Source organism: Myodes glareolus, chromosome 9, assembly GCF_982192425.1.
Source record: "Myodes glareolus chromosome 9, mMyoGla1.1, whole genome shotgun sequence".
NCBI classification, from domain to species: domain Eukaryota; kingdom Metazoa; phylum Chordata; class Mammalia; order Rodentia; family Cricetidae; genus Myodes; species Myodes glareolus.
The window spans coordinates 77934086-77948297 of record NC_142034.1 but is presented as its reverse complement, the minus strand read 5'-3'; the positions used below and the strand labels follow the sequence as shown (position 1 = coordinate 77948297).

General features: G+C 43.2%; 1 protein-coding gene across 1 annotated transcript in view; it reads right to left on the bottom strand.

The window, feature by feature from the left end:
- The window catches only part of LOC125401506 (uncharacterized), a 110017-nt gene that overhangs the window by 40230 nt on the left and 55575 nt on the right, over positions 1-14212 (bottom strand). Inside the window, exons 12-13 of the mRNA XM_087909589.1 lie at positions 10538-10870; positions 6150-6285 (exon numbers count right to left, since the gene is read on the bottom strand). Of these exons, the coding sequence (XP_087765715.1) occupies positions 6150-6285; positions 10538-10870 (469 nt within the window). The remainder of the gene's footprint in view (positions 1-6149; positions 6286-10537; positions 10871-14212) is intronic.

The window sequence follows — 14212 nt, the reverse complement described above, 5'->3', positions numbered from 1 at the left end:
TTTCTGGGCCCTAACACATCCCTTGGGGAATAGAAGGTTTAACATGAGTGTCTTGGATCTAAGGATATGAAAGCCATGTGAACTCAAAAGCCCCCATGGCATGTCTGCACAGTGCTTGAGAGCCCTGGCTCTCCTTCCTCGGGGACAGCTATGAAATGACTTACTGGTGAAAACCGCGGTGCACAGAAGCAGCAGCAACAGCAGGGCAGCGGTGGAGATGCCGACATAGAAGTCCTTTGTCATGTTCTGTGCCATCCCTGAAGGGATTGATTCCTAAGGAAACAATAAATAAAATAACAATAGCAATAAATAAACAGCAGTAAACACAAGCGAGGGGCATCAAGTGAGAGGAGCAGAAAGCACATGCTTGACCTTAGCCTAGACGCTAGGTCCTAGAACTGCGTCTTTACTGACCTGTGACTAGTCCGGAATATGCAGGAAGACCCAAGGATCTGAGGTGTGGTAACAGGCAGTGGAACTCCGAGACAATGTGAAATCAGTGTCTTTGATGATGATGGAAACGTGGTCTACGTTGCTTGAGGTGATTACGCAGTAGATGCCTCAATCAAAATTCTAACCTCATGCTTAATGTGGGTTCAGACATGATATATGTGATTATGTCTGCTTTCCTAGTCTGTAGAAAAGAGTAGCTCACCTCTAAGTTAACTGGCTCTCTGTGTGCTCAGCCCATGGGCTGGTCCTTCAATACAGACCCTACTTGTCTTGTAAATGCAACTCAAGATTCCATATCTTTATAAACATCTAATACCAAATGGTCAGCATGGACATGTACACACAAATAGGATACATACTGAGCAGGTTATATTTAACTAGTATATACAGATTCTTTTCATAACTGCCAGACCAGTGGGTACTAATGCTAATTAAGTCATGATATTTTTAGTGTCAAGCTGGGCACGTGGCACAGGCCTGTAATCTCAGTATTCAGTAGGCTGAGGCAGGAAGATTATGAATTCTAGGCCAGCCTGAGGTGTGAAATGAGATGTCTTGGTGTGGACTGTCCTTGTCCTTCTGTATTTTAAAATATGCATTGCTTTTATTGGTTGATGAATAAAGCTGCTTAGGTTAATGGCCAGGCAGAATATAAGTAGATGGGAAATCCAAAAATAGATGCATAGAAAAGGAAGGTGGAGTAAAAGAGATGTCCTGTAACTGCCAAAGAAGCAACATACCAGGGCATTACCAGGATCCCACAACCACGTGGTGATGCAAAGATTAATAGAAATGGCGTAATTCACAGGTAGATCTAGCCAGTAAGTAGCTTGAGCCATTGGTCAAACAATTATAATTGATATTGAGCCTCTGAGTAATTATTTCACAAGGGCCTGCGGGGACCAAGCATGAAAGAAACTGGTCCAGAGGGCCAGCGGGACAGGAAAACCTTCCTTACAATTCTCAAAGATGGGGGGTTAGTTATGGTGGGTTTCATGCCTACAATTTCTTGAAAGACAGAGGCAGTGTCAGGAGTTCAGGGTCATCCCCAGTCATGCAGCAAGTTCAAGGACAACTGGACTGCATGAGAGACCCTTCTCAATAAAACAAGCAAAAGGAACTCACACCCAGTCTTTCCTTGTATGTTCTGTCAATAGGTATAAAAGCATCAGGCCGTTTGGCCCTATATAAATGTCCCCACCTTGTCTTGAGGGTTTCATTGTTGTTGAGTCATTTTTGGAAGCTCAAACCCAGTGACCTACACAAGCTCAAAGGAGCTCTGCAACTTCCAACAGTCAAATAATCTTCATAATCCCTACTGGGCGTTTTTCTCATTTCAACCACTATTTCTCCTGCACTTCTTACACAAACTAAAAATAACCTTGCTTCTTCCTGGAGCCAAAAGAGAAAAATTACTATTCAGCTGTTTACCTCTCCTATTTGGAAAAACTGAATTCTGACAAGAATCCTGCAACCGGAGTTCCTTAGATTTTTTTTCCTCAAGCTTACTATTGATAAAATCTAGGGGGAAAAATTATGCAAAAGTGAGAATGTTTAGGACACTAATACTTTATCTGGAGTTATGTGTGTGAAAAAAAATACTCGAGAGAGATGGTCAGTGGGTAGAAAAGCAATATTAGAGGACCCTAAATGAATATCTAGAATTCAAACATCCTTTGCAAGCGTCAAACTCTTAATTTCTTTGCTTTCATATATTTATTAACTTATTTATCTACAGCTTTTGAGACAGAGTCTCACCATGTAGTCCAAGAAACCTAGTGGTGCAGGCTCATCTCCAACTTCTTCTTTTTTGATGCAAATATCTATGAACTAATTTTACAGACATAATCTTCAAATGCAAATTGTTTTCTACAAGGCACACAAATGAACATAGCTAATAAATACGGGAGGAATATGCTTACAGTGTAATTATTCCAAGAGTCATCTGAGGATGTCACAGTGTTATTCCAATCTGCTCAAAAAAAGGAAAATAAATTATAAATACAAGAAATTAGATGTTTCTTTTACTACATCTGTAAATAATACCCCACAAGACTAATATGTCTTATGCCATGTAAGGGATGAGATTTTTATATGGCAGGAGATTCACTGAAGAATAAGTTTTGAACATTTAGAAATTTGAAGTGTATTTGAAATGTCTAATTTATAACAAGGAATCTATTCTTTTCATTGCTTTTATGCGTCCATGAATGAAACACAGAATCCTTTCCCCACTGATTTCAGACGTGTGTGTGTGTGTGTGTGTGTGTGTGTATGTATGTGTGTGTGATATAAGGGTTGTGACATCCTGACAAAGAACCTTTCACTGCATTTTACAGATAAAGTGGACAGATGACTTCATATTTCTAATTTCAGGACATGACAGGCATCTCAGCTGGCGATGTACACAGTGCCCACACAATGAGTGGGAACACTACAGATCTATGCAAGTCCCCAGCTACTACTAAAGCAGGCATTACCCAGCGTGAATAAAGTTGGATGATCCATAGATTTCCTCCTTTTCACATTACCGTGCTTACAGTTTGCTCATTCTGAGAGGTCTTCCAAGGAGCCAAACGCAGTGACTACGTTTAGGCAACATCTATGGTCTAGGCTCTGTTTGGGACTTAAGTAAGATCTTCCAGGAATAACAATGTAGAACCTGGAATTCAGAGCCCTCTCTCCCACTCCTGAACATAGACAAATATCCTTCCAAAACCTCCATCACAACACTGTTTGCGGAAGAAAACTAGTCAGATATGTTTTCTGTAAATTACATCTCAAAGTATTGTTTCCAAAGCGAAGCAGTAAGGGGATGGGGCACTTCTTACAAACCTCCAGAGATTCATCTTAAGAGCCCCCAATGTCACATGTACACTCAATGTAAAGACACCTAAGTGCTCTTCATGGAGAAGTCCATATGTGTGCTCCAGGGTGCCCTATTCCTTTCCTAAGGACCCCGTGCTTAGGATCTGAGTTAAATACTGATAAACCTTCAACACTCCATCACATTGACTGTCCCTGACATTCTTTCCTTCAAAGAAGCCACACAGCCTAGCTTGGCCTGAATGGAGGTGTTTGTGGAAAGGGACCTCTGGAGGGTGCTGTCAGGGGTGGGATGGAGCTGTGCCTCTGTCCCTGCCACCATTTACAATGTCAGATCTGCATTGCTGCAGAGGGCGTGTGTTCTCCAGCACCAGGTTTACCAATATGTGGACCTTCCAGGGAATCAGGCAGGGGAACATAGTTACCTGCAGGGGTGTAGGATGCGGTTTCTGTCACCTCGGCTGTAGTCTGACCTGGGTAAGATGTAGTAGGTTCTGGAATGAGAACAATGCAAGAACGGTTTCAGCTTTGGAGTTTGGACGCCACCAAGGAAAACAGATGCAAAACTTTTCATCACCTCCCCCAGTGCCTTCCTCAGCCTCCATAGCAGGTATGGCTCCTTCTTACTCATTTCCGCATCTGCTGACTCCTCAGAAATGTACCCAAAGGTGGGCACTGCCTGTCATGATCTCACTATCCTGACCAAGTGAGATGTGTGTTCTAATATTCTAGACAACTTTATTGATCTTCAGGATTGCTTCACACTTTCCATTCTAAACTCCTGAACTCCTCTGAAACATAGCTGATATGAACACGTGGAGAACCAGACACTCAGTTAAGATTATGGCTTATCAAGTCAAGGGGCATTTCACCTTCTAGGAAGGGCCTGGACGTTTCTCACCCCTCTTCACTGAGGCCTTAGTCAGGAACCAGATTCATCACACTTCTTTCAGGAAGATGCGCTCACTGGATAACGTGGACTAGATGGACCATTTCATCACTAAGATGTTCTCAAGGTAACAGCATCACACTGGTGATGGTTCCCACACTACAGCCTGCCTTGTGTTATGAAATTCTCCTCTCTCTTTCTCCATCTCTCTCATGGTTTGTTGACTGACTGAGTGATTAAGACAAGGTCTCATGCCCTCCAACCATTTCTTTACTAAGAGTGATTTCTGGTGTTTTCTGACTCATCTTCCGTTGTCCAAAGGCTTCCACGTGGAACACTCTAGTGCAGCCTGTGTTTCCCTTTCCTTCCTGGAGTCCCTACATTGTTCCCACCAAGAGCTCACTTCATATGCAGAGCTGAGCTCTTGCCTCTCCCGGAGTCCTTTCAATGCTTCCCTTTTCAGAACAGGAGAGGAACTTGGCTTAAGTTGGTTGTGTCCAGACAGGAATTAGTGTCTTTCCTGATTCCCCACCTCACTATAACCTGATCCTTACATCTGCACAACATGTGCACAACACCCTCCTGTTCTGCCCTACTGCCCTGTTTTACCCTGGTGCTCAAACATGTAAGAGGATGAGACCGCCCTTCTGAACAACAGGACAGCACAAACGTCAGGCGGTCACACGTTACCCAGTTCAGTTCTTGACAAAAGGCATCATGAGCTTAACTTGCTCCCCCAGCCTGGGTCCCTTTCTCCCCTGTTCTTACAACTTCCCACCCATGTTCCATGAACAGTGTCTGGGGCACCAGGATGAGCACAAGAAGTGGATGTGAGGAAACACGGCCTCATCTGACAGGAGCCAGAATGTTTGCCTTCTTCCTGGACTGGACTTTCAACCGTCAACTGCAATTCTTTAGGAAACTCAGAATAGAAAAACAAGATTACACTAAAACACCCTCAAGAGGTCATAAGGACTCATGAGTAAACACTTCTCTTTTATCTCGGTTTTCACTGAAGTCAATAACCTATCCATGTTCTCCAGACTCAGCCCGTGTGCCCATCCCCTGATGCAGGCAGAAACTAAGTCTTGGAAAGTTCTGTCAACCCTGAGAGATCCTCGCAGTTCTTCAGTGTGTGCAGCTGCCTGGAACAAAGGGATTGTCTCAAAACTTCTATGTTGCGCATAGGATGCTCATGACTGTGGAGTTCTGACCGTGGAGTCAGAAGAACCAGCTTCTAACTCAAGTGAACAGGGCCAGAGTCTGAGCCACTTTTTGTCTCCATAACTTCCACCATGAACTTTCTAACTCTGCCGGTTCCCGTCACTATAAAATAGGGACAGATCACAGCTATACAGGATGCAAGTGTCTGAGAATTCAACACTGCAACATAAAACATGTAGCATGCTTCCCGGTGATCAGGCAATGCTAAATGTCAAAATCCCTGAACGATGACCTCAGTTGGAGGCTCAATTTCAAAATGGATAAAAGGGGCAAGGGTCTCCCTAACTTGACCCTTGTTCTCAGTCAGTCCTTAGTTTTTCATCAGAAAATCGTATTCAACTGGGCCAGATCCCCACCATCGTCATCAGCTTTCCAAGATCAATGATGGACCTCAGTCTGGCTAGTGTGAGTCCCAGGGAATCTGATATAGAGAGATGGCGTCCTTCATGTTCAAGCTCTTACACACCAGAGGGTGAATGCAACTTAAGACTGGAAAATTACAGACTTTGTGAGGCTGTTGTTGGGACACAGCTAAGAACTCTTCACCTCTATTATACTTCTGTTTTGACTCAGTGTCTGTGTCCTACAAATGCTTATAAGAACTCTGGGTTCTGAACCACATTGAGTCTTACCTGGTGTGTGAGTCTGCATGTGCGCTGGTGTTGTAGGAGTAGAGGTGGAGACTCTGGGTGATGCTGGTACATGTGTGGGTCTTGTTGACAGAGTCAACAAGGGTCTTCCTGTAATTGTGGGTCTTTCTGTAGTTGTGGGTCTCCCTGTAGTTGTGGATCTTCTTGAAGTTGTGGGTCTTTCTGTAGTTGTGGGTCTTTCTATAGTTGTGAGTCTTCCTGAAGTTGTGGGTCTTTCTGTAGTTGTGGGTCTTGTGGGAATTTCTGGATTTGAAAATCAAGATGAAACAAGGATTATTCCAGCAAGAAGACGGAAGAGCTGCTACTGCAACACCAGCGAGAAGTTGTCCTCTCCTTTGTCTTTGACCAAGTAAGACAGGGCAGAGCAATGGAGACGCTCACCCATAAGAGTCAGCTGCACCAACAACATGGACATGAGAACAGAGCCTGTTCCTAAGGACACACTTTCTAAATGTCAGCCGTCAGGTCCTCAGATCTCCCAGCATCTCTGAGACTGAGAGGGCACGGGGGACTGGGACTTCTCTCATTGATGACTGATTTCACTCATAGTTCCCAGGCCCAGCATGTTCCCTTCAGTCAGTCCCGAGAAGACACAGCTTACAACCCTGCATCTTAACGCACACATCCCACATGAATCCTAGTACAAATGTGAATTACACATTTGGGTAGAGAGTGGACATTGTCTTCCATGGTTCCTTCCAATTTAAGCAAGACAAACTGAGTACCCCTTATCCAAAAATGCTTGGTTTCAGAATTTAGATCTTTCTTAAAAATTTGGAATATTTTCATATAGATATTATCATATAGAGGGGCCTCAAGTATAAACATAGATTGATATAGCATCCATGTACCTGTGCACACGTGCGTGCGAGCGCACACACATACACACACACATATATATATACATATATATATATACATATATGTGTGTGTATATATATATATTTATGTTAAAGGAAAGTTTAAAAGTTTTGATAATTCTACATGTGATAAATTCTTGGCATTGACTTTTCCAGGTGCATTATCAAGTTCATGCTCAGAAGATTCCAGATTTTGGAGCACTGTAGATGTGGGGTGTTTGGAACAGCAGGTTCAACCTACAATTTACCAATCAACAGCATCCAAAGGGCTGTAAGGATCCAAGCAGCTACTGATGGTCTCAGTGTGCAGAGGTCTAAGACAGGAACTAAGGCAAAGTGGTGCTGGAAAGTTAGCTAGACACTCATGCTTGAGTGTGTCAGCTGACTTATGTTCCCTGGAAGTAATTTCCCTTGATCTTAACTGTGCTAACTACAAAATTATACCGCGGCAATGAGGAAAAAATGCTTTGAAAACTCTTCTTCTTCACACGGAATACCGTGTGATTCCTCAATCCAGTGTGTTTACCTTGAAATGAAGAAAAACCTGTAGTGATCCTACGAAGTGTAGGGAGATGGATGTGGAGCATCGCCCCTAAATTCAATCCATGTATTTATTAATTTATTTGTTTGTTGGTGGGATGTCACAAATGTGGACGTCAGGGGATAACTCTGCAGAGTCTGTTCTCTTCTTCCGCCATATGGGCCCATGGATTGAACTCAGGTCACCAAGTTTAGCCCTGGGCATCGTTCCCCACAGAACCAACTCACTGGCCCTCCATCCCTTTCCTATAAAGAGCCAAATAGTGAAGTGTTTTGGGCTCAGGAACTAGGAAACAGGTGTTCAGGAGCAAGCACTATGCCCTTCAGTTTGAAAGTTACTTTGACAACACAGCGAGGAGTTGGTGTGACCGTGCTGCAATAAAACTATACACACCAGCGAGGAGTCTGGTTAGTTTGCTGATGCAGTCTAATGTGTGTGCATAGGCATGAGAATAATGCAAACCCTCCCTGCAGAGTAGAAATCCCTGCAGGAGAGAAAAGCAAGCATGGGAACAATCTAGGCAGAAGATCACTGTGAGACCAACTAGGAAGGAAGCAACATCTCAGGAGCTTTACTGTTCTTGCTTTGGGGTGTTATTCTCCCAGGTAGATGGGAAGTCCAAAGGAGCCATGAGGGTCCTAGGATAGCTAGAGATGGAGCTCCGGGTGTGTAAACCAAGAGAAAATGTAAACTTAGCTGTTCAAGGGTGAGGCAGAGTTGCTGGCTCACCCATGGACTCACTGAGTGGTCACAGTGTCTTTGTAAACACTGTTCTGTTATGAATTTCTTAGCTTCATAAAACCTTGAATTAATGAACTGAAATTAGTAATTTTATGCTATGATGCTATGCCTATCCCCCTTCTGGTGCTGGGAATCTAATCTCAAGGTTTTAGACAAGTGCCTTCCCAAGCTAAACATCAGCCCTTACTTGGTTATTGAGTTTGCAGCTCTAGGGACAGAAGCCAAGGCTTCAGACAGGCTAGAAAAATTTCTACACATCCCCTAGTGAGATTTTTCCTTAGCGATTTATCTCTCTCTCTCTCTCTCTCTCTCTCTGTGTGTGTGTGTGTGTGTGTGTGCGCGCGCGCATGTGTGTGTGTCTGTGTCTGTATCTGTATATGAAGCTATTTTCATGTGAGTGATTCCCGTTGGAGTCCAGAGTCATTCAACTTCAGTCAGGTAAATAATGCAATTTCACAACTGTGATGGGCACTCAGAATCTTATTGTCTCCTCCCCCCCAGCTGTCTCTATACATCATTCTTTGCACACTCTATGATCAGCTTCTTCTGGCTTTCCTACAACTCCCAGCCATACTTTTCAAGGCAGCTCCTTGCCCCATCAGAATGGACCTCATCCTAACAAGGTATGGTGGCACCTTCATTTAATCTCAACACTGGTGAGGCTAAGGGTATGGACAAGGAGATCCAGATCAGCCTGACTTACAAAGCAAGACCGAGTCTCAAAATCAATAAATCAATCAATGAACAGAGCCAGAATAATGGCTCAATGGGTAGAGGCACTTGACTTGCAATCATCGCCAACTGGTTTGTATCACTAGAACTCACATAAGAATATAAAGAGAGCACCGACCCCACAAGTGTTCCCTCTGACAAATTCACCATGGCATGCAAACCCACCAGACATGCATCATCCACAATAGCCACATAATAATAAATGCAGTTTAAAAAATCAAATTAAGCATAAAAGTAAATGAATGGATAAATAACAAAGTCTATAAGTTGGAATACTATAGAATAATATCCTTATTTTAAAAACATAGAGACAGATCAGTATTGATTTCTATTGGCTATATGAGCCCTTGGTAAGCAAATATTAGGAACTTCGCCAGAAGCCAGGAAGTCCTCATGAACCTACTCTTCTAGTCAATGCAAAGAAATCAGGATATGTACCTCAAGAAGGAGAATGTAAAGCCTGGTGGTGGTGGTACACTCTAATTCCAGCACCTCAGAGACAGAGGACCTAACCAAGATCTGAAGCCCCATACTCTGTCACTTATGCTATGGTGAACCTAAACACATGACAGGAAATGTCCCTCCTGAATGAAAAATGAAAGGAACTGAAGACATGACTACCTGACCTGCCTATGGTGGAGATGGTTTATTGTAAATATGAGGGAGAAAACAGAGGCACCTGGAAGGGTCCAGAGTGAACATAACCAGCAAATTGAACTGGCCATGTGAGGAGAGGGGAAGCCAGGAGCCAAGAGTGGTGACCAAGAGGTAGAGAACCCAAAAGGGCCTGTATAGTCAAAAGGGGTGGGCTATAATGGGAAGAGCAGCTGGCAGAAGTACAGCTAAGCTGAGTCCATGGGCTGGAGAATTGAGAGAAAGAGTGGGGTGCGCCAGGTACTGGCCTTGCTGAGAAAATGGCAGCCAGTGTCTGCTTTGATATGCTAGCAAACACCTTAGTTACCCTTTACCCTGAGACCTAGCACCTAGGACCTGTGCCACTAAAAGATTATAACAAGTCAGACTTTCCCTTGCTCTGGGGACCAGCCTGAGACTCCTCAGGGGGAATACTGAGAGGATTATCTTGTAGGCTGCTCTGTCTGCCCTGCCATTCCAGTAATGGCTGCTATCTCTAGTCCTCCTCATCTCTGTCTCCCTCCCACACTCCTGCTCTTAATGAAGCTCCTCTACAGGTTGCAAAGAAAAGGCCGTCCTTTCCTGGAAGCCTCTTCATACCCCATCAAGGGATGGGCCTCACAGATTGTATGGTTTCTGTCTAATGCTCTCCCTCCCAGCTGGAGGGCTGATCTCGGCCTTGAGGCCTCCTCATTCTAACAAAGCTCATTGGACAGAATTGTGTGTCTGCGTCCTTTAAGGACTAACCGCTGTTCCTCATGCTATTACACTGCCGAGTGACCATGAACAGATATTGGAGCGCACACTCTGCTCTCAGGACGTTTCCATTGTTCAAGCAAAAGCTTATGTGATATGATGTGAGACCTATTTTAAAAGTCCAAAGCAGACTTAGAACTCTCTTCATCATTAGAGAAAAACAGACAATATTAGCAAACAGAAGACTTAGTTCACTTGCAAGAAATGAACAAAGGAAACCAACAAAGCTTACCTGGTTTAACGTCCAATGAATAGGTCACATAACTAAAAGATCCAGGGATTTCCACTATGCAACAATAGGGACCACTGTCACTCTGAACAGCGTTTTCTATTGTCAAGGACATGTTTCCTTCTGAAATATTCCCCTTTAGCTGGTATCGGCTGCTCCTCTGATAGGTGACTCGGTATCCATCGGTCCAGATAAGTGTCCTGACACAATAAGAAGACTGACAGTCCCCGAGGCCCCAACATGTGTTAGCGATTCCGAGATGCGCTGAGTAAGTACACGGCAGTGTAACAGGGCCACCTGCGACCCCCTTCACTACTAAGGAAGAACCCACAATACCTGGAATGCACAAAAGTGGGGGAGAAATGGGAGAATTAGTACCCAACATTTTCCTAAAATTTTGATTTTATTCCTTTTCAGAAAAATTTTGGGGTGTTACTCTAGTGGAACTTAATTTAGGGTGTTATGAAACCGAGACAGGTGTTAGCCCACTGAACTACAGCTCCAGCCCTTCGATCTGGGACAATGCTCTTGTAAACTGTAAAGATTTGTCACTCATATTGGTTTAATAAAATGCTGATTGGCCAATAGTCAGGCAGGAAGTATAGGCGGGGAAACCAGACTAAGAGAATTCTGGGAAGAGGAAAGGCAGGGATGGAGTCAGTCAGATGCAGAGGAAGCAAGATGAGGATGCTGCACTGGGAAAAGTACCAAGTCACATGGCTAAACATAGACAAGAATTATGGGTTAATTTAAGTTGTAAGAGCTAGTTAATAATAAGCCCGAGCTAATAAGCCAGCCAGTTTATAATTAATTAAGCCTCTGGGACCAGGTGGAACAAAAACTTCTGTCTACAACCGTTCTTTATCATTGGTGGTCATCTGTGTGTGTGTGTGTGTGTGTGTGTGTGTGTGTGTGTGTGTGTTGGGATTGGAAGGAATGATACCATAAGGTTTGTTTTTTTTTAAAGATTTATTTATTATGCATACAGTGTTCTGTCTGTATGTGTGCCTAAAGACCAGAAGAGGGCACCAGATCTCATTATAGATGGTTGTGAGCCACCATGTGGTTGCTGGGAATTGAACTCAGGACCTCTAGAAGAATAGTCAGTGCTCTTAACCTCTGAGCCACCTCTCCAGCCCCCATAAGGTTTGTTGTTTATCCTTTGGTTTTCTGAGCCAGGATCTCACTTTGTATCCTTGGCTGCTCTGGAACTTGCTGCATAAACTGGGCTGACTGCAAACTCCCAGAGCTCCACTGCCTCTACCTCCCCAATCCTATGATTAAATATCCAGTTTTACTGCTTGAATTTGAAGTCTGTAAACCTTTTCCTGGTAGCATATTCTTCCTCAGTGTGATCACTTGATGGATACATTGGTGAGCAAAACAGCCTATCTTTGGTGTGATATTCACTTGCTCTTTTCCTTCTCTTTTCTTCTTTAGAGTGTGTGTTTCTTTTGGAGACAGGGTCTTGCTCTATGCCTCATGCTGACTGAAAATCACAATCCTCCCACCTCTGCCTCCTGAGTGCGGGGTACTTAACATATGACACTGAGACCAGCTCAAATGTTTCATCATTAAACATCTAAAACTTTATTTTAGAAGCTGGTCTCATGGCAACTCTTGTATACCCAGAAGTCATGTGTATACCCAGGACTCACTTGTAGTTACAGAACTCGGGAGGTAGAGGGAGGAAGATGAAGAATTCAAGGTCAGCTAACTAATGAGTTCAAGACAGGCCTAGGTTTTGGAGACTCTGTCTCAAACCATCTCCCCTCCTCCCCCACAGGGCTGTGACAACGAAATTGCTAACTCTTCCCCACTGCTCATCAAAAAGCAGAGCCAGGGCTTTCAAAAAGCACTGTTGGCTTCAAGGCAGAACTTTAACAACTTCAAAATCAATCGTCAGAAAGGGTTTGAGAAAACCATCAGGAGGGGCTGAGGCTTATTCTGAGCTTTATAATTAGACCTTAACACACACACATTACACACACACATTACACACACACACACACACACACACACACACACACACACACACCAGAGGTCCCTTCTTAAAAGTTGGTGACATTCCAGAACTTGAGCAAAACCTACTTGCCAAGTAAGACCACATAGTCAAGAAGTATGCAACCAAAAAATTAATGATGCAATTTAAAAAAACTGAAATAATTAAATATAATTATTTGGGGGATGATGGAATAGAATTCCCAATATCAATAGCTTCCGCAGTGGTCTTTAAAGCAACTCTGAGGGCTGAGGATGGAGTTCAATGATACAGGGCTTGGCCAACCCATGCTATTCCCTATGGTGGATCCTATAGCACTGGAGACAAAGAAACAAAGGAAAGCACAGAACAATGACCTGTGGTTTTCCCTAACTAATCACCTATGCAGATCTAGGCTGTGAGTTTGTTCTATACAATGAGTTTATTTCTTGCTAGGACACTAATTACTTGATTTTGCCAAACACTGTTATTGGTTGTTCTCTTGCGCTTTTGGCTCTTTTGCTCTTACGGGCCTACCACCAAGCTCCCAAATAAATCACACGAAGTCTTATTATTACTTATCAATGCCCAGCCTTTGCTTGGCTTATTTCTAGCCAGCTTTCCTTAACTTAAATTATCCCACCTATCTTTTGCCTCTGAGCTTTTTTTTTCCCTTCTGTATATCTTCCCTTCACTCTTACTTTGTGGCTGACTGTGTGGCTGGGTGTCTGGCCCCTAGCGTCCTCCTCTCCTTGTTCTCTTGCTCCTCTCTTTTTCTCCTTCTGTTAATTCTCTCTGCTTGCCAGCCCCGCCAATTCTTTCATCTGCCTATCTGTTGGCGGTTCAGCTCTTTATTAGACCAATCAGGTGTTTTAGACAGACAAAGTACCACAGCTTCACAGAGTTAAGCAGATGCAGCATAAAGGAATGAAACACATCTTGGCAGCATTAAATAAATGTCACACAGTGCAAACAAATGTAAGACATCTGAAGATAATACAATAAAACACCTTTTAGGATCACAGATGAAATTCATGCTATTTTAATTAAGTCATAGAAATCTTTTATTTCTCACCAGTGATTTCAGCTCTTTGGAGGTAGAGGCAAGAGGAGCAAACGTTTGAGGTAATCCTCAGCAACCTATGGAGTCTGAGGCCAGCCTGGACTAACTTAGAGCCTGCCTCAAAGACAATTATATTTGTTGTTCTTTTTTCTCCCTTTAAAAATAGAACACTTTGAATTGGAATTTTTTTTAAGTTAAATAGCTGAAAATGGTTTTAGAAAGAAAAATTGCACAAAGAAATGGCATGAAGACTGACTTTGAGCAGTCACCATGCATGGAAAGCTGTTTTTAATATTTTATGAACATTTGACTATAATACATGTGCATGTACAGTCACCTTGACTTCTCCATTACATGCAATCATGTAATCACAAGGACATGCAATCATCCTTACTTCTGTCACATGCATGCACGTGCACTCATCTCTACGTGTCCATCACATGAATGCATGTATTCTCACCCATTTGCTTGGCATGTTCTTGGGGATCATGTTTATCTAGTCATAAATTTTGTAACTCATACAGGTTAAACAAGTTCATTGGAGCTATAATTTACCTGGTTCTCTGCTCACTGCATAATCCATGATTAAAAAAAACCAAATTTTGAGGTTTGGCACCTCTGGCCTCCTCAGCAT